Genomic DNA, 24,762 nt, shown 5'->3' with positions numbered 1-24,762 from the left:
AGCTGTGATGCTCACCGTGTTACTTAACATTAGCTCTGCTGCAAGGTGACCCCATCAAGAAGTGGATTCACCAGCTCGGACCACCAAAAGCAGCCGTCTGAAAAGACAACCTACTTAACAGTTGGAGGAAGAACCAGGGGTCTTCTAGCCTATTTGCTTGCCCACCTACGTGTCCTTAAGTTGGGTCAGCTGAAGCCTGGGCAGATCTGGAGCATGTGGGAAACAGTTCCTTCTCATCACTCCTCTGCAATCAAGGATTTATAGCAGGGGTCTCCAAACGTGGTGACTTTAAGACTTGTGGACTTCATCTCCCAGAATTCCTTAGCCAGCTGGCTGGGGAATTCTGGGAGGTAAAGTCCACAAGTCTTAAAGTCTTGCGGAATCATTCTCTGACTTATGTGGTAGAAGGAGTCAGTGGAAGGAGTCCAGGAAAGCCCAAAATAAGAAGAATGGCACCAGCTTTTGTGACTAACACAGTTTATTAAAAGGCAGCAGTTTTCATGAGCTGCAGCTCACTGTGAAGTTGTGTCATGACACATATCAGTAAGGGAAAAGGGTTTGACCTATGGTAATAGCCAATCTTTCCTTTTTGACCCCTTCCTGGGAATGCCTCTATATTGAGCCTCTTGCAGTAGAGGAAGTCCTCGACTTAACAACCACAATTGAGCCCCAAATTTCCTTTGCTAAGCAAGACAGTTGTTAAGTGAGATTTGCTCCATTTTACGACCTTTCTTGCCACAGTTACTAACTGGATCACTGCAGAAATTAGGAACATGATTGTCAAGTGAATCTGGCTTCCATGTTGACTTGTCAGAAGGTGGCAAAACAGGATCACATGCCCCCAGCCAGGACACTGCAATCATCATAAATAGGAACCAGTTGACGTGTCCAAATTTTAAATAAGAAATTATGGAGATACTGCAATGGTCTTAAATGTGAAAAATGATCATAAATCATGTTTTCGGTGCCATTGTAACTTCAAACAGACATGAAATGAATGGTAGTAAATTCAGTCTCTTCTTAAAAACTTCCAGTGTTGGAACATCCAGAACTTCTGGAGGCAAACCATTCCACTGGTTAATTGTTCTCCCTGTCGGGAAATTTCTCCATGGTTCCAGGCTGGATCTCTCCTTGACTAGTTTCCACCCGTTACTTCTGCTTTGGGGAATAGGTGGACCCCTCTTCTTTGTGGCAGCCCCTCAAATATTGGAAAGCTGCTATCAGGTCACCACTAATCCTCCTCTTCCTTAGACCAGACATAGCCAATATGTCCCTGCTTGGTGTGAAATAGAAATCACAGTATGTACAATGTGAAATAAATTCAATACACCTGTAGGCTGCAATATTTTTGTCATTACCAAGCTGTCTAGTGGCCTGATACAAAACAGTAGCCAGATGTTCCCCTTAAAAGAGGTTACCACTCCTTAAAGTTCAACCAAGTCCTGGTTCTGATGTCACTTAGCCATCCACTTTCTTGCAACGGTGTCCCTTCCACCAGGTGGCAGAGGGACCTGGTTTCCCTCGCTTGCCAATGCCAGATAACTAGATGGTAATTTTTTAACTGTCAGCAGGAGGAGTTGGGATAAAGAGGTAGCTTTATAAAGACTCGGACCTGTCCAGGTGACAGCCCTTCAGACACTGGGAGACGACCTCGGGACAACTAGCAGTCCAGGTTTCGACCGACACAAAGAGCTTGCACATCCCAAAGGCAGCCCCCTGCAAGTCCTCCTGGGCCTTGGGTCCCAAAACTGGATGGATTGTCCTATAATCATGGAAACCTGTTGACTTCTCTGACTTCTGGGCATCTTGAGCATTTGGCTCCCAAAGTGCCACTGCACACTTTGGAAAAAGGGGAAGGCAGGCCATTCCGAGATCAATCTTCTTTTCTTTCGGTCTGTGGGTTTAGGCTGAGTTTCCAAACGAACGCATTTGGGGGAAGAAGAAGAGCATTAAAATAAAGCATTAAAACTTCCCTAAGAAACCAATTGGAGGATTTCCCACTCTCCTTGAAATTTTAAACACGGACAAGCCATTATTTTTCCTCTCCGGGATTTTGGAATGCTGGGCTCCGTCAAAATGGAATCGCACGACATCTCCGAGTGGACCTCGTACTACAACGAACCTACAGAGGTACGTGGAGTGGAAAGTGGGGTTTTTTTAAACAAGAAGTCGTATTCAAGGAATCTGGGTGGTTTTGGGGAAAGAAGAGTTCTGGACTTCTTTCATGGTTAGGATGTGTGCGTAGAAAATAATGGCGGGGTCCTGAGATGGGATTTCACAGAAAAAGTAGGAAAACCTACAAAATATTATGAATAGCAAGATGGTCTCTTTTGCCCAGGGGAGAAAACTAAACTAAACTAAACTAAACTAAACTAAACTAAACTAAACTAAACTAAACTAAACTAAACTAAACTAAACTAAACACTTTAAATTAAGATATAAGCTAAAATAAAATAGACTGATCGCATAAGCTGGTTGAGTTTTGCATTTTGATCATTATTATTATTATTTCATTTGGTGTAACAGAATTTTGCTAACAAAATTACAAATTTTGTAATTTTGAAAAAGTTACAATTCAGAGCACAGTTCAATGACATTTAACAAGAGAGGAATAGACTCTCTTTTTAATGGAGCTAAGATTCATTAATCCTAAAAAGTCCTTGTTCCAAAAGTGATTAGGCATCTGCAGAAAATTCAGAATCAAATCATTTTTCATTATTTATAAACTACCCAGGTCTGGAAATTCCAATCAGCTCCCACAAATGAAAGAAGTTGCTTATAATTTTATCTAATGATCTTAAAAAAAAAATATTTCTTCGGCACTGCGCCCAATAAACGTTCTTAAAATAAACCAATAACTTTGTAAATAAAGAAGAACTCAGGTCGCCTTGATAATTTGCATTCTGATAAATTCTCTCAATCGGGTCTCTTGCAAAACGGCTTCCAGATTTCCCTCAAACCCTGACATAATTGTTGGATTACAGTTCTCATCACTTCAAACCAACTTGGTGACTGATTGGTACCAGCACTGCTTTATTTTGAATCCTCATCAACCCCGTCATATTTATCTAAGGGAATAAAACCCAATTACTTTTCCATAGTGGCCATTTTTGTTACAATTAACGAGAACTTCTTAATAAACCGAGCAGATTGTTTAATAAAATGAAAGCTGCACTTATAAAAACTTACAAGGGACATCCATCCTGCCTTTTTCTTGCCCTTATTTTAATTATTTTTAAATTTTATTAAATAAGCAAATGTAATCAGCCTTGTAAGGGACCAATTTTGAAGGGTTCAGTTTACAGCTACCTACTTATGAGAGTTTGAAATGCCAATTTCCAAAACAGCTCCATAAACTGGCATTGTGGAGGAAAGGGAATTTGCTGGCAAGAGGGTTGATGGTGGATTGATTGTCACCCTGTCTGATCTTGATTTGGGTTGATTTCATACACACCCTTTCGGGAAACCATCTTGGCTGTTTCTACAATGTTTCCATGCTGCCCGTGTTCAGCTACTAGTCCAACTACCATCTGCACACGTTTGCCACCTGAAGAATGTGCTTTTGTACCAGGGATGCCCGTCTCGCCATAAATTTCTAATTCTGTTCCTTGCAGTTCTCAGCCATCAACTCTCTCCAAATTCATCCATTCTGATCTTAATCTCTTCTGCAACTAAGTAAGTCAACAGAAGTTTCTGAAAAGATTAAGGCAGCAGTTGAAATCTACACGCATTTACCTGTGGGTAGCACCCTGCTGATCACAGTGGAAGTAAATGCAGATTAAAGCTCAGTCTTTCCCTGCTCCTCAATAACTCAAAGATGAGACAGAAATTCCAGGCTGGCAAAAGGAAATCTTTCCTCTGTTGTAAACTTTCCAACGCTGAATTTCAGCGGATCTTCACTGTTGGATCGGTCGGTTGCAAAGAGATTCTTAAATTTCCTTTGCAGGCATGGAAGCAACCTGAACAAATTTATTTTCACTAGGAAATCACTTTCTGGCAGCAGAAAGGATTTGATGGTCAGAAATGTTGGGAGAACACTTTTTCAGATACCACCTCATATTTTTAACCAATCTCTGCAAATAAGGGATCCTTTAACAACACCAGAAGAGTCAGAGGTGGCACACCGTGGATAAATAGGACTTGATCCCTTCCTTAATTAATGGGAAAAAAAACTTTTTAAAAAATGTTTAAATTCTGTATCCTCAATATAGTTAACCCAAATGTAATGGAAGTGATAATAATAATAATAGTAAATACCAATAAAAGAGAATATTTGTAGCTCAGGGTTTGAGGGGTCCTTGGTGCTCTCTGAGCTTGCTTCTTTTCTTGCAGACGTTTCATTATCCAAACTAGCCAACATCATCACTGCTAGGCTAACTCCCCTCTCTCTCTTCTAGCATTGATGATGTTACCTAGTTTGGTCATGAAATGTCTGCAAGAAAAGAAGCAAGCTCAGAGAGCACCAAGGACCCCTCATTTCAACCCTGAGCTACAAATATTCTCCTTTATTGGTACTTACTATTATTATGATGCCCCATAATAGGAAGTATTACCATAGTATACTTTTTATATTAAAATAATACACTTTTCTAAAACGAAAAGAAATTACCAACGTCACAAACAAAAGCCTGCTCATAGATCAGCACACTTAAATCAGCCTGATTATTAGGCTGGGAATGGGAAGACCCAGCAATGCTAAAGAAACATGGGTAAAACCTTGCCAACCCTGCACTCAACTGAACGTGTGAATGCGCCTTGTTTGAGCTGACACGTTCTCAAACCTCAAAAGATTGGCTTGAGGTAGGTCACATCAACTGACTTGTCCACACCTGCAGGTTATTGTTTGGAGTTCAATAAGTACTGCAAAGGGATGGGTCCATGTGAATCCGCAGAAACCACCAGTTATGCAGGAAGACAGATTTTGGCCTCATTTGCAACGGTGGTCTGGATCTGGATTACTTGACTGATTTACTAGATGTAGAAGGTCATTCAGCCCCTAAACACGTAGCCCACTGAACCACCCGTGATTTCAGCCGCTAGAAAACAGAACTATTTTCTGCCAATGGAAGGAGGAATCACCCAAACCGAGAACAGCCCTCAAAGCATTCCCCACCAATGGGCTCAAACCACGGTTTGTTTCCTATGCTTTGCTGAACAAACCATACTTGAAGATAATTGTAAAGAAGGTTGGATGAGTTAGTACAGGTAGCCCTCAACTTACAACCATTTGTTTAGCGACAGTTCAAAGTTACAACAGCATTGAAAAAAATGACTTATAAGCATTTTTCACACTTATGACTGTGGCAGCATCCCCATGGTCATGTAATCAAAATTCAGATGCTTGGTAATTGTCTCGTATTTATGACAGCTGCAGAAACTGGGGGTCACGTGATCCCCTTTTGCGACCTTCTGACAAGCAAGCAAAGTCAATGGGGAAGCCAGATGCACTTAATAACTGTGTTCCTAGCTTAACAAATGCAAGCCATTCCCTTAACAGCTAAGGCAAAAGAGATAGTAAAATGGGGCAAAATTCACTTAACAACTGTCTCATTTAGCAATAGAAAGTTTGGGCTCAGTTGTGGACTTAGGTTGAGGACTCTCTGCAGATTAAAGGTCAAACCAACCAATTATAGGACTCTCAGTTATATACAGGTCCAGCCACTGAGTTGCAGGATGTCTCCCTCCCTCCCCCATGCTACATCATGGTTTGAACCATGTTTGTTGCAAATTTCACCGCCCTATGCCCAAAACAGCTGAAACATGTAATGACGTTTTTTAAAACATGTTTTTTATGTTGTTGCTGTGAACCGCCCAGGGTTTTGGCATATAAGACAGACTGTCGTATCAGTTGCCTGAGTCAATAATTTGCTTAATGTGCAATGTGAACTGCAGGCTTGTTTCTTGGTCTAGGCAACAAAAGATCAGTGGGGGGCTTGAGAAAAAAATAACTTTCTATCACAGTGGGCTATCATTCCCCAAAGACCAAGAAATGGGCCCATGGAGGAATTGGTGGTCTTGGATTTTGCAGGCCAAACAGGATGTTAATCTGGACTGCTTTGCTAAGGATCACTTAGAATATCAGAATTACAGAACAACAGAGTTGGAAGGGGTCTTGGAGACCTTCTAGTCCAACTCTCTGCTCCAGTTGAAGATCCTATATCATTTCAGACAAATGATTGTCCAATCTCTTCTTAAAACCTCCAGTGATGGAGCACCCACAACTTCTGGAGGCAGGACGTTTCAGTGTCTTTGGAGGTCTCCAGATTTGGAAAGATACCCCAAACACTTATGAGACTCAAAGGCTGCTTGTCAAGAGGTCCAAAATGATCTTATCTTTCCATTCTTTTCTGCTAAACCAGAGGCCACTTTAAGACTTGTGGACTTCAACTACATGCCTGACTGAGGAATTCTGGGAGTTGAAGTCCACAAGTCTTAAAGTGGCCAAGTCTGGAGACCCCTGTGCTGAAGCATCAAGCATTATCCCCATATATATATATATATATATATATGGACCACTCGCCCACAATGAGGAAGGGGCCCAGGAGCAGGAGGGAAACCATGACCTTGTGAAGATTGTGGTGGATAGGGAGCCCCAAAGAGCGCAATCAATCGATTGTACTTTGGGGAAGAGAAAAGGGTCAGGAATGGAATAACCTGGAAAAGAGTATCGGTGGCTGTTCCAAACAGCAGCAACCATCTTGAGTTCTCTTGTTGTTATATTAATATTCTTTTATTTATGGATATTCTAGTAATATTCTAGTTGATGATAATCACAATAATAACTCAATAGGTGAACAAAAAAGCCAACTCCAGTTTAAACATCTGGCTAACTGTATGATGAAACACAATTATCATAATAAAAAGTGGTCTTACGTGAATCAATTGCATTTATTGACAAAACACCCACATACATATGTGTGTGTATATACATATACTGTATATAACTAGATATATATACCTATATGCCTATATACCTACATTTATATACTACATAAAAATCAACAGGGACTTGGCGTTGCAAACTCTCAGAATTGGGTAGCTATAAACTGAGCCCAGAGGCCTTCAAAATCATGCAATACAAGGCTAATTATATTTGTTTATTTAACACACACACACACACTTAGGTATTATTCCTTTTCTTCTTTCGTTTATTTTTTTCTTCTTCCCATTTGAACAAGCAAAGGAGGAAGAAAACAGATTCAGCCTAAAAGATGGGCTGCTTCTGCCCTGCTTCCCAGCAGCTTGCCCGTAAAGAATGGCCATATTTTACTGGACGCCCTACAATGTCCACCTTGTTGGAAGATGCTAAAGTCTTCCTTGATTCATTTCCTCCTTCAGGTCGCTGGTTTGGGGAAGGTGGTGTTTTCAGATTTCCCCCAAGTAAAACACGCGCACCAAACAAACTCCAGCTCCACCCCATCCCACTGCAGGCAGGGCTGGCCATGCCGTGAATATCCCTTTGTCCAGGGAGTCCATGCAAAGAAGGGACCCCGTGTGTAGCCGGAAGAGGAACTGGGGCCGAAGGAGGGAGAGAAACGGCATGGGGTCAATTGCTTCATCAGATTTCTTTTAATTTGGCCGTTGAGATAAAATAACCCAGGTTGCGACACTTCAGGCCAGGGTGCCGTTGCTCAATGACAGTCACCCGTGATCTAGGTAATCTAATTCAAGTTGGCCGAACTGGAAAAGTTTCCTCCGTGCCAAAGCTGCCCGCTTCGATATAAATAAACACGAAGGGGAAAATCAGACCGTAGGCTGACCAAGGAGGATTTAGCTGGCTTCTCTTTTAGCGAACTATTTAGAGTTCTCAGCAAAAGTCCCATTCCGCGCCCTCCTTCCCCAGCTTTTCATCACAACCCGTATTTTTATTGAATGTAAATATATCTTCTTTATGGCTTTATTGCTTCGATTTAGCCGCCCTGAGTCTCCTCGTGGTAAGATGAGCTATACACAAATTTAATAAATAAAATGAAATGAAACAAATAAATCAGACTTAAGTAGAGGCACACGAAAGAAGATGTGAAAAAGGAAACAGACTTAATGGAGGAAGTCCTCGACCTGTGGCCACAGTGGAGCCCAAAATTTCCATTGCTAAGCAAGACGGTTGCTAAATAACTTTTGCTCCCATTTCCTGACTTTTCTCACCACAGTTATTAAGCGAATCACTGCCGTTTTTAAGTGAGTAACACGGTTGTTAAGTGAATCTGGCTTCCCTATTGACTTTGCTTGTCAGAAGGTCGCAAAAATGGATTACATGATCCTGGGACACTGTGACCGTCATAAATATGAATCAGTTGGCAAGCATCTGAATTTTGATCACGTGACCACAGGGGATACTGCAATGATCACGGGAAAAACGGTCGTAAATTATTTTTTTCAGTGCCATTCCTGTAACTAACGGTCACTAAACGAATGGTTGTAAGTCAAGGACTACCTGCATTGTCAGATTGTGTGAAGTAGGAGCACTTCACCAAAGTAGCTGCCACTCAGATTAAACATCCACCTCCTTAACTTTCAGCACCACTCTTAGAATTACAATCCTGCTCCACCAAAACCCATCGTAGGCTGCCATTTCTGCCTTGCATGAGCTTCATTTATGGGAGAAACCAATTAAAACTTGCAGTCCTACAAAAATCAGTTTAAAACCGAGCTTGGGCTAAAGGTGCTCACTTTACGTGGTGGGAAAAAGAGGCTGTTGTGGTTCATATCATCTCCCTTGCAGATGAATATATGTTTATTATCTTGCAGAAGATTTTACGACTGGGGCTTTTTCTGTAAACCGCTGGAAAGATTTGGATTAATCAGTAACTTTGGCGCTTTGGTGTAACTCTGAATTCACAACAGCTTCGTTCTCGTTGCTGAGGCTCCTTTGTAGAAAATGTTAAGTTTGTAGCTATGAAATTCACTGACCTAGGAGAGTGGGAACATTTTACAGAGCTGGGAATAAATAGCACAAAGGCACACATTACTTGGCTTTCCATTTCATTAATATTATGCTTCTATGATGGGTTTAATTACTTCCCCTTTCCATCCCATTAAAAAACTGATTGTGGTAGTGAAGTGCTGGATTGGCACTGGGGAAAATCAGATTGATGCCCCCTCCCCTAAAACGCTGGACCAGTTGTTCTCTCTCAGCTCAAACTATCCTATGAGGTTCCTGTTTCAGTTATAAAATTGGGGAGCAAAGGTTATAAATCCAATAAACAGGAGGATAAATAAAACGTTCCATAGAGCCTCTGGAAATGATGGGTGCTTCAACACTGGAGGTTTTTAAGAAGAGACTGGATAGCCATTTGTCTGAAACAGTATCGGATCCCCTGCTTGAGCAGGGGGTTGGATTAGAAGATTGCCTCATTTTACAACCTGCCTTGCCATAGTTGTTAAGTGAATCTGACTTCCCCATTGACTTTGCTTGTCAGAAGGTCACAAAAGGGGGATCCCATGACCCCAAGACCCTGCAATTGACATCAATATCAATTGAGGACCCGGATTGTGGGGGCAATAAGCCAACTTTGTATAGAACAACACCGCTTGGGGGCCCCGAAAGCCCTAATAAGCAGGTATATACAAAAAAAGTATGCAGGCTATTGCTATAATGCATTGTAAGCCGCCCTGAGTCTACGGAGAAGGGCGGCATATAAATTGGAGTAATAAATAAATAAATAAATAAATTGCTAAGCATCTGCATTTTGATCATATGACCGTGGGCATGCTGCAACGGTCATAAGTGTGAAAAACGGTCATAAGTCATTTTTTTTTGTGCCGTTGTAACTCCGAACAGTCATTAAATGAACTGTTGTTGAGGGTACTATCTGTATTATCTGAACTGTTTAAATTTTTTAGAGATGCAAAGGCTCTGCTCCAAACCAAAGAATTGTCACTTGAAGAACCTCAAGGAGGATTGAGAGCCGCCAATCTGAAGGCCGTATTATTTTGCCCCAAACCTCAGGATGGGCAGCTATTATTGCTCAGGAGAGAAATTGCTCATTGTATGTATACTTCATGATCCCAGGATAAGAATGACCACCTCCCCACCGAAGACAGAGCCCGCCTGAGCTTACGTGCAAACACACCTGCACAATAAAAAGAGTGTGTGGCCCACACCCAAGGTGACGAAGCCTTATGGACGTGAACTGCACACAGCCTTAGATAGGAGGCGAAGGGGCGGACCAGGAAAATGCCCGGAGTCTTAACAAAGGTTATTTCAGAAATGGACCCAAAAGAGGCCCCTTGAAAATGTATTACAGGGAGTCCTCGATTTACAACAGTTCATTTAGTGACAGGTTCAAAGTGAAAAAAGTGACTTAGGACCATTTTGTCCACACTTACGACCGATGCAGTGTCCCCGTGATCCCGTGATCCAAATTCAGAGGCTTGGTAACTGGTTCATATTTATGATCATTGATCCCCTTGGGCGACCTTCTGACAAGCAAAGTCAACGGGGAAGCTAAATTAACAATGGCAAGGATTCACTTAACAACCATGGCAAGAAAAGTTGCAAAATGGGACAAAACTCACTTAACAAATGTCTCTCTTAATAACAGAACTTTTGGGCTCAATTGTGGTATTAAGTCAAGGACTATCTGTAAAGGATTTAAATGTACTCGGAAGATGAGCACGGAATAGAATGGATCTTCTAAAAATTGAGGGTTGGGAAGGTGAAACCAACCAGGTTTCCGTTTATTTGGGAGGTTGCTGGAAATCTCCCCAGAAGTGAGCTTTACAGTTGGCTGGATCTGGGTGTCAGAGCACAACGCTCACATCCCTTCTTTCAAACATATATTTATTGCCTTAATTCCTCACCTGTATGTGCAGCGATCGGGGAGGGGTGTGGGTATTGGGGCAGGCCCCATTCATCATCTGTAAAAGTTGTGCCCGCTGCCACTGTTGACCCAGACGGAAGGCAGGCTATTTCCTTTCCATCTTTCTTTATGTTGTCACCACAACTTTTACTCTTGCCATTTTTTGGGCTTTTACTTCCTGATGTAACTCATAGCAGGAAAAATTTTTGCCTGCCAGGTTAGGACTGGCATAGCAAAAAAAAAAAAAAATCTGATTTGGCACAAATTCATGAGAGGAAGATAAATTAGTCTCAGATTTGTTCTGAGCCTGGAAGACTATTTCAGTGGTGGAAGACCAGCCAGTGGTCATCTTGTGTCCATGAACTTCCAGCCCTTTGGAAGTTGAGGGATTCCCTGGCATTACGCCCACCAGTGGGTCTTCTGTGGGGCATTCGGGGAGGGAGGTGAGGATTATTGACTTGCTTGGAGCCTAAAACATATGAAGAATGGTTGCAGGAATTGGAAATGTCTAGTCTAATGAAGAGAAGGACTGGGCTGGCATGATTACAGTCTTCCAATATTTGAGGGGCTGCCACAAAGAAGAGGCTATTTTCCAAAGCACCTGAAGGCAAGATAAGAAACAATGGATGGAAACTAATCAAGGAGAGAAACAACCTGGAATTAAGGAGAAACTTCCTTATAGTTAGAATAATTAATCAGTGGAACAGCTTCCTTCCAGAAATTGTGGGTGTTCCATCACTGGAGGTTTCCAAGAAGAGATTAGACAACCATTTGTCTGAACTGGTATAGGGTCTCCTGCTTGAGCAGGGGGTTGGACTAGAAGACCTCCAAAGTCCCTTCCAACTCTGTTATTCTCCTTATTTAAAACTTACCTCTGGAGATCCGGGCAGGATGACTCATCTGCTCATTGACAAGAGTCAATGAGCAGAAAACAGGAAAGGGATTTTACTTACTGGGCAAACCCCTAAAACTTTCTAAATGCATTTCTGGAATCCTGGTGCCAACTTCAGGAACCCAAATTAAAGGTTCCAAGATTTTGTGAAGAGCGTATTTTTAAACAGTTCCCAAAAATCTGGATCTTAGAACAATCAACATATTATTGAATGCAGTTAGATGTATTTAAGGTGGTGGGCTTCAATTGGTGGGCACTTGCAACACGCGTGAACAGGGGGCTTCAAAGGTGTGACTACTGTCTTGACTTTTTTGCCTCTTCCTCTCTCTTTCACAGATACTCCTGTCAGTATTTCTGCATTATCAAAAACTGGGAATAATAATAAATGCAGTGATAATTCCAGCATGCTTTTACTTTGCAAAAAGAAAAAAGCAATCTTTACCAGAACATCCGGAATGTGGAAATAAAAAGAGAGGTTAAGAAAATGACCTTTTTAGAGCCAGACAGATCTGTACTAAATTCTCCAGGTCCTGTTCATTGCAGTGACAGATCTGGACTGATGCCATGCTATTAAGGAGCAGCTCGCCACTTCCAAGAAAAAATGTGTGTGTGTGCACGCACACACACATTTTGCAACTTTCTGAACACTTGCTTTAAAATAAGTCACATATCATAGCAGAACTGGGATCTTAGTAAATGAGCTTCTGATTGGGAAGTGTGTGTGCATTTCAGATTATTCATTCATTCATTCGTTGATAATTTTTCTGTATTTTGAAGTATAATTTTTTTTAAGAATACAGTAAAAAACCCCAACTCAATATATTCATTTCAGACATTTGGGTTAATGAAGGGCTGTGCCATTTATTTCCAAAAGTCACACAAAAAAGGGAAAAGATTTATGGAAAGGCTCTAGCTTAAGCATTTTTGACTTAGTCAGAATCATGTTGACATTATTAATGAAATATTTTATAGGTAGACCTCGACTTAAAACCACAATTGAGCCCAAAATTTCCTTTGCTAAGCAAGACAGTTGTTAAGTGAGTTTTGCCCTGTGGTATGACCTTTCTTGCCACAGCTCTTAAGTGACTCACTGCACTAACTTAACATAGTAACCCGGTTGTTAAGTGAATCTGGCCTCCCATTGACTGTGCTTGTCAGAAGTTCGCCAAAAGGGATCACATGACCCCAGGACACTGGAACCGCCATAAATATAAGTCAATTGGCAAGCATCTGAATTTTGATCAGGTGACCATGGGAATGCTGCAATGGTCGTAAGTCTGAAAAATGAGTCATAAGTCACTTTTGTCAGTGCCGTTGTAACTTTCAACGGTCACTAAACAAACTGTTGTAAATCGAGGACTACCGGTATTAAAGTTCGGTTTATAACATAACATTGGTACTCACTGGCACTGTTTAATGGCCTTTTGAAATATATTCTATACAGAGTTTTCTTTCTACCATTGTAGTCCCTGGGCCAGATTAAGAAAAAATTCTTAATTTTGAGCACCACGAGAAAGATACAGATAAAACGCTGATTCTAAAGAAAGTCCTATTATTCTGTTTCCGGATGTCTTAACCTGAAACTTTTGATTTAGTGAACTAATTCCGGCTGGCTGGCAGAATCCCACTCCTAGAAAAAAAAGCTGACCAAATTTTTAAATTAGACCTGCTCTTTTGCCTTTGGTGGCAACTTGACTGTGTTGCAAGACAAGAAGCTTTTCTTCAGCAATGCAAGAGAGAAAGAGGTCAGAGGCACAGGAGCAGAGCCCGTTTAAAAATTTGGCCACTTTATGGATATGGTAGATATCCACTTTATGGATATCTTTCTAGAGGGCTCATTATTTTTTTTTTTTAAAAAAGAATCCTATTGCAAGCTCAGATGGCATTGGCGCCGGGAGCAGTTTTGAACACAACCGTCCCATTTTTGCCCCTCCATGCCTCCCCCTCCTGCTTCGTGGACCAATCCATCATCACGCCCAGTGCCCAGACTTTCAAAATTGGTCCAAACATTGCCCAGCAGGAAAATCAACTTAATTTTAGCACCTTCTGTGGTCTTCGTGGAATGGAGCAAACAGAAACCTGCTGAGCAGGATGGACACTCCGTCCGGAGGCCAGAGATGGTGGGGAGAACTGTAAATGAGGGATATATTTTGCCACCCTGCCTGCCTTCCTTCCATCCATCTAATAAATATCCTCTCCTGTTGGTACAATCTTTTGTGTCTAATCAGGGTGGGATTGCAGATAGGCGCAAGCTTAAACTGTGCCACGTTTGTTTCGAAGGCAACTATACAAATATTTCTCAGGAATTTACTTTGTGTTTTCACCTAGAGGAACACCCATCATTATTTTTGCTAATATAAAGACGGTTTTCTTTTTTTAAAATTCTGATTCTCTGCCAGGTCAGAGAAGTGTGACTGTTATTTATAGCCCAAGACGAATGCACGCACTCAGTGCACAGGTAGTTCTCGACTTATGACCACAATTGATCCCAAAATTGTCTTTCCTAAGCAAGTGAGTTTTGCTCCATTTTATGACCTTTCTTGCCACAGTTATTAAATGAATCACTGCAGTTTTTAAGTTAGTAACAGGGTTGTTAAGGGAATCTGGCTTCCCGGTTGATGGTGCCTGTCAGAAGGTCATAAAAGGGCGACCTGACCCTGGGCACAGCAACTGTCGTAAGTATGAGTCGGTTGCAAAGTGTCCAAATTTTGATCACATGACCACGGGGATGCTGCAACAGTCGTAAGTGTAAAAACCGTCATAAGTGCTCTTGTAACTTACAATGGTCACTAAATGAATGGTTGTAAATCGAGGATTACCTGTACTCATTCTAATCTGCAGATCTCAGTGATCGATTTTGGAGTCATGTTTTCGTTTTTATTTTGTCTTGCAACGTTGTGCTTAGGGAACTGATCTAGAGACCTGCAGACATAAGTGTCATTTTGATTGGCACTAACGAAGTAGGTTTCAGATAAAATTAGCTGGAGGCTTTATTCTGGAAATCAAAGCCACAATGATAAAACTAGGGTGCCAGTTCAGACAAAGCTTTGTAGCGTCAGCAAAAACAGCAGCAAAAATGTACTGATTTTCAGCAATAAAAATAATTCAGGTTTACAATGTAGTTTTTAAGCAAGGCGTGAAAGCAGCAGGAAGGGAGGCGGGACATTGTTTTACACCTATTGAGGGTTCAGCCCTTTGGGGAATGTAGAAAGATGTTTGACATTGCCTGGGGTGGCTCTCTGTACAAGGACCAATTTCAATCTAACACAGAAAAGGCAAAATTAAAAGGAACCACTTGTGTGTTAAGATGAGGAAGAATTTGGTAGCACCTTTTCCTACTAATACAATTTAATGCAACGGGTTAGTTGGAGAAGGGCTTCCCAGATGCCTTCTGATGGTTTGATATCATGGACTAACAATCTCTCCTTCTCCGATGCTAAGAAAATCTAAAATGGCCAAGTTAAAAGAGCAAGCTAGAAGGGACAGTGGGAAAACCGAGTGAGGTGGCTTAAGATCTGCGGAGGAACTGTGAGATATTTTGTTACAACACAAAATGTCTCACAGCCCCGCAACTGACCACAACCTTTTTTCCCTCAATACTAGGCTGGCTTCATACAGCGCGCTAATTCCCGTTAACAAAGCCCGATGGCCATGTTTACACGACGGGCTCTCCCAAACAAATAAATGATATCCTGGATCAGCATTAGAAGCCTGATTGACACCATCTGCTGAAACACAAATCGCCCAGCCCTTTTAATCAAGGCTGGTGCGCAGGTAAAACTGGCATGATTCTTTCTCCTGCTCCAATAATCTTGTGGTGGAACCAGTTTGATTTAGCTGCTTTTGGAGCCAGTTTGGTCTAGTGGTTAAGGCACCAGACTAGAAAGCAGAAGGCTATGAGTTCTAGTCCCGTTTCAGGCATGAAAGCCAGCTGGGTGACTTCTGACCAATCACCAGGAGACAGTGAGTTCTAGTGTTGCCTGACACATGAAAGTGGCTGGGTGACTTTAGGCCAATTCCTCCCTCTCAGCCCAACCCCCCTCACAGGGTTGTTGTTATGGGAAAATAGGAGGAGGGAGGTGTTCACCTCCTTGAGTTATTTGCAAAAAGAATAAAGGCAGGCTACAAACCAACCAGCCAACCTGGGAGCAAGAGAAAGCTGTGGCTTCCCAGCCCCCAACAATATAAGGCAGGGCTTTCCAACCTTGGCAACGTTAAGACTTGTAGACTTCAACTCCCAGAATTCCTTGCAAGGCCGGCTGAGGAATTCTGGGATTCCAGAAGTCTTAACGTTGCCATGGTTGGAGAGCCCTGGTGTGGGGGGCAAGCTCCTTCGAGTGGGAGGAAATTTAGGGCAGGCAAGGGCCCTCAGGATTCAAGTTGCCAACCCTTCCTCATTTAGCTTCTTGCTTCAAGCCAGCCTTTCTGGAAGGTGCCAGTAGAGAAGGTCAGGGGATAGTTGGAAGGGAAACCCGGTGCCTCCCATCACCACAAATACGGGACGAAGGTGTGCAAGAGGAAGCCAGCATTTTGCACGATGTTTGTCCCTGTGTTTTGAACAATGCAGGCTGGCATTCAGAAACTGGATTCCCGGGCAGGAAAACACAATCTGTGGCCTTCGGCTGAATCATTCCGGTACTTCCACTCCCCCCAAATGCGTATCTGCTTTGGAGCCTTCCTAATCCCTGCTCCTTGAGGAGCTTCTGTCTCCCCCCACCAGCTCAGGGTCCAGAATGGTTAACTCATTACCTCCACTTTTTGTGAGCCGAGCTTGGAGAGAAGCTGCAAGAGTTTCATCCCAAGCGGGCTGGTTCTCAAAATGGGAGAGAGCAAGCTAGGGGCGATTCCTGGCCTAGGGTGCAGTTCTCCCGGGAGAGAAGGAGGATCCTGGCCTGAGAACCTTGCACAACAGCCCAGACCCATGTCTTGGGTTGGTCTTTTGCAAGAAGTAACAACTGGAGTCCTACCAACAGATCTCTTGCAAGCAGTTTCGCCATCCATCCATCCATCCATCCATCCATCCATCCATCCATCCCCTTTGTTTTTACAAATAACTCAAGGCGGTGAACATATCCAACACACCTTCCTCCTCCTATTTGCCCCGCAACAACAACCCTCTGAGGTAGGTTGTGCTGAGAAAGAAAGCAACTGGCTCAAATTCACCCAGATAGCTTTCACGCTAAGGCGGAACAAGAACTCACTGTCTCTTGGTGATTGGCGCAAAGTTTTATTTTCTATGCTGTGTTTTTATTGCTTGTAAGCCGCCTAGAGTCGCGGTGAGTGAATAGGCAGCCATATACATTTCCCAAATAAATAAATAAACAAAACAAAAGTCACCCGACCGGCTTTCATGAGTAGGGTAAAAGTGAAGTCGTGGTCTCCCACTTCCTAGCCTGGTGCCTTGACCACTAGACCACCCTGACTTCAACTGAAACATCTCCTTCAATTGTTCCCAAGGCTAGGACCATACCTGGGCTGGGGACTGGAGGGGAGGGGGTCAGGTTTAGGGGTTTGGGAAATCACCCCACAGAGGAGGTACGAAAGAAGCCACAGGTTAGTTACAGGCAAGGCCACGCTCAGCTTTCGGATAGGATGCTAGAAGGAGGACAGTTTCCAGAAGGAAGCAAAATTGATTTATTTCTCGTTCTTACCCTTAATTAAATGGTAATTTGATAACCCGCGTTCCGCACACACTGAATCATAACCGTTCTTGCCTGCTTTCACTTTAATCTTTTCAATTTGGCAGCCAGATTTGGAAGGGATGGGGGGGGGCCCTGTGGCCTGGGGGAGGGGTCCGATTTGGCCGGCTAAAGTTTGAGCAAGAGTGACAGAACATGCAGTCAACTCAAACACAGAGGGACAGCACAGACACCGCATTTGCCACGTAGTTCCTCTTTGTACCTCTGATTTTGCTTTTGACCAGAAGCCAGCAAATTGGAGTATGGGGGGGGGATGAAATTTTCAGGGAGGTTGGGATAGGTTGGCTCAGCTCAATCTGGTGCCCTGAATTCTGGGAACTGCAGTTATCAGGGCAAGTACAGAGTACCTGGTTGGGGAAGGGACTTTAATCCATTGCCCTCACCCCACTCCTAGGTGGTAAGCAGAGTCATCCTTCCTCTGGGATGCTTCCCACTCATGCTGAAGACCCCAGTTGAATGGCTATTTCGCTTTTGTATACTTAGCTGATGTTTGTTTGATAAGAAGAGGGTTGTTTTTTTTTACCCCTGCTGGGATCCTTAGTGTGAGTAAGGAAAGGAAGGAAAGGAAGGAAAGGAAGGAAAGGAAGGAGGGAGGGAGGGAGGGAGGGAGGGAGGGAGGGAGGAAGGAAGGAAGGAAGGAAGGAAGGAAGGAAGGAAGGAAGGAAGGAAGGAAGGAAGGAAGGAAGGCAGGCCAGAAGGCATGTTTCTTTGGAATTATTGTCACGTGTATCTCATGCAGATTTTGGATTATAAACCAAATAATCTGGAAACCAGCAAAATTAGGGAAAGGAATCATCTAAGAGAAATAAGCTATTTCTAACATGGAATAGACTTTCTGACTCTTTCCTTATATTGCAAAAAGTAACTAAAGGCAGCCCAATGAATCCTAACTTTGGAGGATGGGGATGGGGATGGGGGGTGGGTGGGGGTGGGTTAGTCCTTGGAAGTTTTTAAAAGCCATTCATCGAACCCAGATTAGCCCTAAAGGATCAAGAGTTCTTTAGTTAAGAACTCTTGATCCCCAACTCAAGGTACTCGTACAAACGGATCGTCATTCACCATCAGTGTTGGTGTTTAAGGAAGGACAAAATGTGTATTTAAAAAACAACAACAGTGGTCTGGAGGACCCAGGGTGCACAATGTCGCAATTGCTCGGGGCTGAAGTTGCGATGGGAATGGGGGTGGGCTCACTTTTTGGGATCACATGCAAGACGTGCTTCTGTGTAAGCCTTCCCAGGCTTGCCCTCTGACTGGGAAATCAAAGTGACTGTCCCAATTCAGTTAATTGACTGTTATCCCAATGGAATGGAGCTTTTTCCTAATCTCTACCCGCAATACTGGATAAGGGGTCAGGATGGAAACTGCAGCTGAGCACATCTGCAGGGCATGAGCCAGAGGTCGGCTGGCTGGATTGATAAAATAACAGAGGTTGAAGATTTGAAAAGATTAGAACAGTCCATCAGAGGAAGGGTTGCCTTCAGAAGTTGTGGGTGCTCCAACACTGGAGGTTTTTAAGAAGCGATTGGACTGCCATTTGGTCCAGGAGGGTATAGGATCTCCTGCTTGAGCAGGGGGTTGGACTAGAAGACCTCCAAGGTCCCTTCCAACTCTGTCATTCTGTTAAATTCTGCATCGCTCTCTCCGTCTCTCTCTCAATTGCACCAGGGGGTTGAACTCCAGTTTCCCAACTAAGGGGTGGGCCGCAGCCCTGCTGCTCTCATGTTCTAAAGGTCATCTTGTCCACGTGGGGTGGGTGGGGGAATAAGAGCTCCCTCTGTCCTTTTGGGAGAGAACCAAGCTCAGCAGCACTGATTGCCAGACCCCAGGCAAACAACAGATGCTAACGTCCAAGGCTGCCTACTCAGGGGGAAGGGTGAGGGGTGACGGCCCCGGGCTCACTTGCACAATCCCTGCGTCTGCTGGGCTGTTTGGAGAGGATTTGGGCCTATCTGGAAGATGAGAGCGGCCCTGGAGGGAGCAAATCTTCCCTCCCCAAAACTGCAATTCAAGATCTTTTATTCCCCCCACCCACCCCGAGATTTGTCAAAACCTAGAGGGAAGAATGCTCACCAAATGCAAATGGGGGGGGGAGGAGAAATGAGGGAACCCATGCCCTGTGTGAGCAGAATTGCTTTGCCTTCCTGGAAAACGAAGATTAATTCTTCCAAAGTTTTCCGCCTTTTGCCACATCTAGAGAGTTCAACCCACAGCTCTCGATTCCAGATTTAAATTGGACTTGATACACTCTAGAACAGGGGTCTCCAACCTTGGCAACTTTAAGACTTGTGGACTCCCAGAGTTCCTCAGCCAGCAAAGCTGAATTCTGAGAGTTGAAATCCACAAGTCTTAAAGTTGCCAAGGTTGGAGACCCCTGCTCTAGAACACAGAATGAGAGATGGGAGGGACCTCAGAGGTCTTCCAGTCCAACTCCTGGCTTGAGCAGGAGCTACTATTATACCATCCTGGTCAAATGGTTGTCCAGTCTATTTTTGAAAGCCTCCAGTGTTAGAACACCCACAGCTTCTGGAGGCAAACCGTTCTACGATGAGTTGTCCTCACTGTCAGGAAATGCCTCCTTAGTTCTAGGTTGCTTCTCTCCTTGATTAGTTTCCATCTGTTGCTTCTGTTGCTTCTTGTCCTGCCTTCAGGGGCTTTGGAGAATAGGTTGGCCTTTTTCTCTCTATGACAGTCCTCAAGTACTGGGAAACATGAGACCCTATTGGCTGTGAAACTGATATTTACAATTCTAATATTTCATATAGCCCGTGAATATTCAATTTGATGAAAAAGCTGGCCGTAGCTCACAGAATTATGCAGAAATGTTTAGACTCCACGAAGAGCATCCAGTCGAACAACTGAGCCAGGATAAGATTCATCCTTATTGTTTTTAGCTCCCTATAAGTGCTGCCTCGCACATATATAATTTATATGGCAAGTTATGTTTGCTGCATCCATTCTGGTGTCAGAAACAATCAAACCCCTAAGTATGCAGCACAGCTGGTTTATTGGTAAATACATGACGGATCTGGGACAAACAGCACACATCACCCTATATTTATAAAGATATACAGGTAATCCTTGAGTTACAACTGTTCATTTAGTGACCATTCAAAGTTACAACGGCACCGAAAAATTGACTTATGACCATTTTTCACACTTACGACTGTTGCAATATCCCCCCAGACATGTGAATAAAATTCGGGTACTTGGCAACTGACTCATATTTATGACGGTTGCAGTGTTCCCGAGTCACGTGATCCCCTTTTGCAACCTTCTGACAAGGCAAGTCAACAGGGAAGCCAGATTCACTTAACAACCATGTGACTAACTTAACAACTGCAGTGATTCACTTAACATGGTGGCAAGAAAGGTTGTAAAATGGGACAAAATTCACTTAACCAATATCTCACTTAGCAACCTACATCAGTAGTCATAAATCGAGGGCTAACTGTCTTTGCTCCTCACCCTTAGAGATTTGACCCCTGGAGCAAGAGATGAGGCATCTTGCATGGGTTTCAAAATGTCCTTGTCAAGGAATCCTCCCAGGACTTGTTCCAAAGGTTGCTGTCCATTTTAGGGGAAAAAGTTCCTACTGGACCTAAGAAACATCTGTCTACTAAATCCCAATCATGTGACGAGGGTCTTCGAGAGTGGCCCTGAAATAGCTCCTTTTAATCTAAGATAAGGAAAGAAGGTTCAAAAGCCATCAGTGATCTCAGAGACAATGGGACCCTGGCCTTGGTGACTCCTAATCTCCTTCCCTTATTCTAAAAAGGATTTAGGAGGTTTGGCCCACCAAACTAAGCTGCAATATGCATCCAAGACAAAGCCAGCCAAATCGGAGTCAACCGAAAGTTCATTTTTTGCTCCGAGGTGATGAGTTACTGTTTGAGGATCAGACGTCATTTGAGGATGACTCTCCAAAGTGTTCTTTCCTAAGCACAAGGCACAAAATAACAGAATAAGAGTCGGAAGGGACCTTGGAGGTCTTCTAGTCCAACCCCCTACTCAAGCAGGAGACCCTATACCATTTCAGAGAAATGGCTTTCTAGTCTCTTCTTGAAAACCTCCAGTGATGGAGCTCCCACAACTTCTGGAGGCAAGCTGATCCACTGGTTAATTGTTCTCACTGTCAGGAAATTTCTTCCTATTTCTATGTTGGTTCTCTTCTTAACGTTTCCAACCATTGCTTTCCTTAGATAACTTTGAGATAGATATTCTCTTTTTTGTTGAATCGCAAGGTCCAGTCTTCACAGTCATCATGGTGTTGCCAATGGTGGTGATGGGAACTATACAGGTAGCCCTTGATGAACGACCACAACTGAACCCAAAATTTCTGCCACCACTTTCTGTATGCCGTATATAATATTTTTAATTTCAGATATACTCTCTGGGATACTTTTATTGCACAGAATTTGAAATAGCCCAAAGTACTTTGCATACACAAGAGACCCCCGATCACTGTGTGAATAAGAGGACACTCTGCTGGCTTATGGGACTTTGAGAATTGAAATTCTCTAGAAGTCTGAGAATCCTGTTCCTTGAGGAGACTGGTGTGTGTGTGTGTGTGTGTGTGTGTGTGTATGTGTGTTTGTGTGCCATCATACAGTTTCCAACAAAGTTGGAATACTATGTTGCTACTACAAATCCAAGGGCTAAGAAATGGCTGTGACTTCTGGGTGCTGTAGTTCAAATCATCTGGAAGAGTTTGGCTTGGAGGAAGCTGCTTTGATTTGTGTCTCTAGCCCTGCTTTCTAATATTTCCAACCCTGCTTGGTGTTCATGATTCAGATCCAGGAAATATCCTAACTGTTCTGGGATCTGAACCTGGGTTTTCCCACCCTATGCTCACCTCTTCAGGTGCACTTCCTATCTTCCATAAAGCTCTATGCAAATTCAGTGTTTCCTTTTTGCTATTCTGCTGACGCAGCCAAGGGCCAGCATGACATCAATCTACATTAACTGGTTTCACCTAGCCCTTGGCAGCAACTCTCCATTAATTAAAGAAGACGAATCAGATTGTCAATTAAGTCCCTATCTAATATAAACAACACCGAGTGGATAGTGGAGTCTGCACTCTTTCAAACATCAGCATCTAAATTCTCTCTTCTGTGGTTTTGAGCCAACAAATACTGGATAGCCAAGATTAGGCTCAAATGGGAAATTGCTAAATTTATGCATTGGTCAATCTGCCTCTATTTATGGCAAAAGATCCCAATTTTTTAATGCTGCAATCGAAGAGCCAAGCGTGGCTTTTGAGCAGGGGCTGAAGGCTGCATTTTAAGAAGAATTGGGTGATCCAGAGTCAAAACCGGATGTGATTTTATTCTGCAAGATCCAGTCTGGGTCGGTCACTGGGACCAGTTTAGTCTTCTAAATTTTATTCTGCTTACAAGTAACAAAAATAAAATGTAATCAATATGGGTTGCATTCCAGGTAGGCATTGACTAAATATCTCCTTCGGTCACATTCAAAATTATAGTTTGGTGGCATTTTGGGGAAAAGGGACAGAAAAAAAACTTCTAACGAATGGTAGGTAATGCAAGACCTCATAGAAAAAATGTTGGGCTGATCCATTCAATGAAACAGAGATAACAGTTCTGTAAATGTCATGAAACTACATTGGGTTAGCCCCTATGAATCATTGGGGCCCTGTCCTTCTAGTTCCCTAGATAAACTGTGCTGTGTCTTCCCTTTCTATTATTCTCTCCTGAGACCAACAAGTCTCAGATGATTGTACTGTTAGCAGCTGACTCTCTGCTTCTATTAGAAGTATCTCGGAAGCAGCAGCATAAATCAATGTTCAACTTGATCCCAACAGTGGGGAAATCACTTATGGATTTTCTGCCTCTTTTGTGACTCTCTCACCACAGAACTTATCTTCTGACCAAGTCTTTCTTCTCTTTTCCTCAGGTGTTTCCTTCCGTCAGCACAATGGCGTCCAGTTTGGGGCCGATGAACCCCATTAATTCTTATGTGACCCTCAATCCGTTGAGTTCTCCCAATTCCATAAATATGAGTTACCCAAACAGTGGCCTGAGCAGCCCTTCCATCACGGGACTGACCAATGCCAGCAGCCCCATGGGTCTCCCCACGGTGGCATCTCCGGTCAGCCCAGTGTTGACGCCACTGGGAGCCCAGCCCCCCACTCTCAATTCACTGTCACCCTACCAAAACGTTGGCCAGACCATGGCCCCTCTGGGTTACTCCTCCCCAAACATGAGCAGGCCCAAGGAGATCAATAAGTCCTACCGGCGCACGCTGACCCATGCCAAGCCGCCCTACTCATACATCTCCCTCATAACCATGGCCATTCAGCAGGCCCCCAGCAAAATGCTGACCCTCAATGAGATCTACCAGTGGATCATGGATCTCTTCCCCTACTATCGTGAGAACCAGCAACGTTGGCAGAACTCAATCCGCCATTCGCTGTCCTTCAACGACTGCTTTGTCAAGGTGGCCCGTTCGCCAGACAAGCCAGGCAAGGGGTCCTACTGGGCCCTCCACCCTAATTCGGGTAACATGTTTGAAAATGGCTGCTACCTGAGACGCCAGAAGCGTTTCAAAATCGAGGACAAGGCTAAGAAGACCAACTCCAAGGCTTCCCACGCTCGAGAGCAAGCCTCAAAGGTTTCTGAAGGCCTTCAGGAAGGTCAGAGTCCCAACCCTGGTTCAGAAGGAGCTGAGTCTGGCCATTCAGACACCTCCCATGGTTCTGAGGAGCAAAGAAGTTTGGTTCAACTTGATTGTTCAGGCGCTCAGGGCTCCTCCCCGGCGTCCGAGGCCTCCCCAGCTCCCATCTCCCAATCTATGACTAGTCACTACTTTGCCAACTCCATTACCAACCTGGATCTTCCGAACGATCTCAAAATGGACCCTCAGTTCAACTTCAATCATCCTTTTTCCATCACCAACTTGATGTCCACCGAGCAAAGCCATAAGATTGACCTGAAATCCTATGAGCAGGCTATGGCGTATAGCGGCTACAACTCCCCACACTCAGTGGAAAATAAACATACCTATGAGAGCTCCACCTCGCTCGGCGAGACCGGTTCCTACTACCAGAGCCTCTACAGCCGTTCGTTGCTCAATGCCTCATAAGGCTGCTGCCCTACCACCAAATCAAAAGGAAGGACACCGGACGGATCAGAGAAACTCGGCCAAAATCACCAGGAAGACCATCCACGAGATGTTCCCTCCCATCACCAGCCAGCTACAATATGGGTAGAGGAAAGGAGCGTACCGTGAGGCTTGGTCTACCTGATTCGGATGAACTTTCCAAATCTCATCATGGTCAACAATACCTTCTGCTTCAACAGACTCTTGTGCCCAAAGTAACAGGGAGCAGGGAACAGCCAGAAGAAAGAAA

General features: G+C 43.6%; 1 protein-coding gene across 1 annotated transcript; it reads left to right on the top strand.

Annotated features, from left to right (window-relative positions):
- Positions 1-1,974: 1,974 nt before the first annotated feature.
- Positions 1,975-24,762, top strand: FOXA3 (forkhead box A3). Its single transcript, XM_034438159.2, has 2 exons — positions 1,975-2,130; positions 23,307-24,762. The coding sequence occupies exons 1-2, from the start codon at positions 2,059-2,061 to the stop codon at positions 24,492-24,494; spliced, it is 1,260 nt and encodes a 419-aa protein (XP_034294050.1). The 5' UTR covers positions 1,975-2,058; the 3' UTR covers positions 24,495-24,762.

Source organism: Pantherophis guttatus, chromosome 10 (genome assembly GCF_059756535.1).
Source record: "Pantherophis guttatus breed Tessera chromosome 10, ASM5975653v1, whole genome shotgun sequence".
NCBI classification, from domain to species: Eukaryota; Metazoa; Chordata; class Lepidosauria; order Squamata; family Colubridae; genus Pantherophis; species Pantherophis guttatus.
The sequence above is the reverse complement of the archived record's forward strand: the minus strand, read 5'-3'. Positions and strand labels throughout refer to the sequence as shown.

Bases quoted from the DNA above. Each gene is read 5' to 3' on its own strand.
- FOXA3 (XM_034438159.2), top strand. From the start codon at position 2,059: ATGCTGGGCTCCGTCAAAATGGAATCGCACGACATCTCCGAGTGGACC. The intron at 2,131-23,306 runs GTACGTGGAGTG...TCTTTTCCTCAG, and splicing joins ACTACAACGAACCTACAGAG to GTGTTTCCTTCCGTCAGCAC.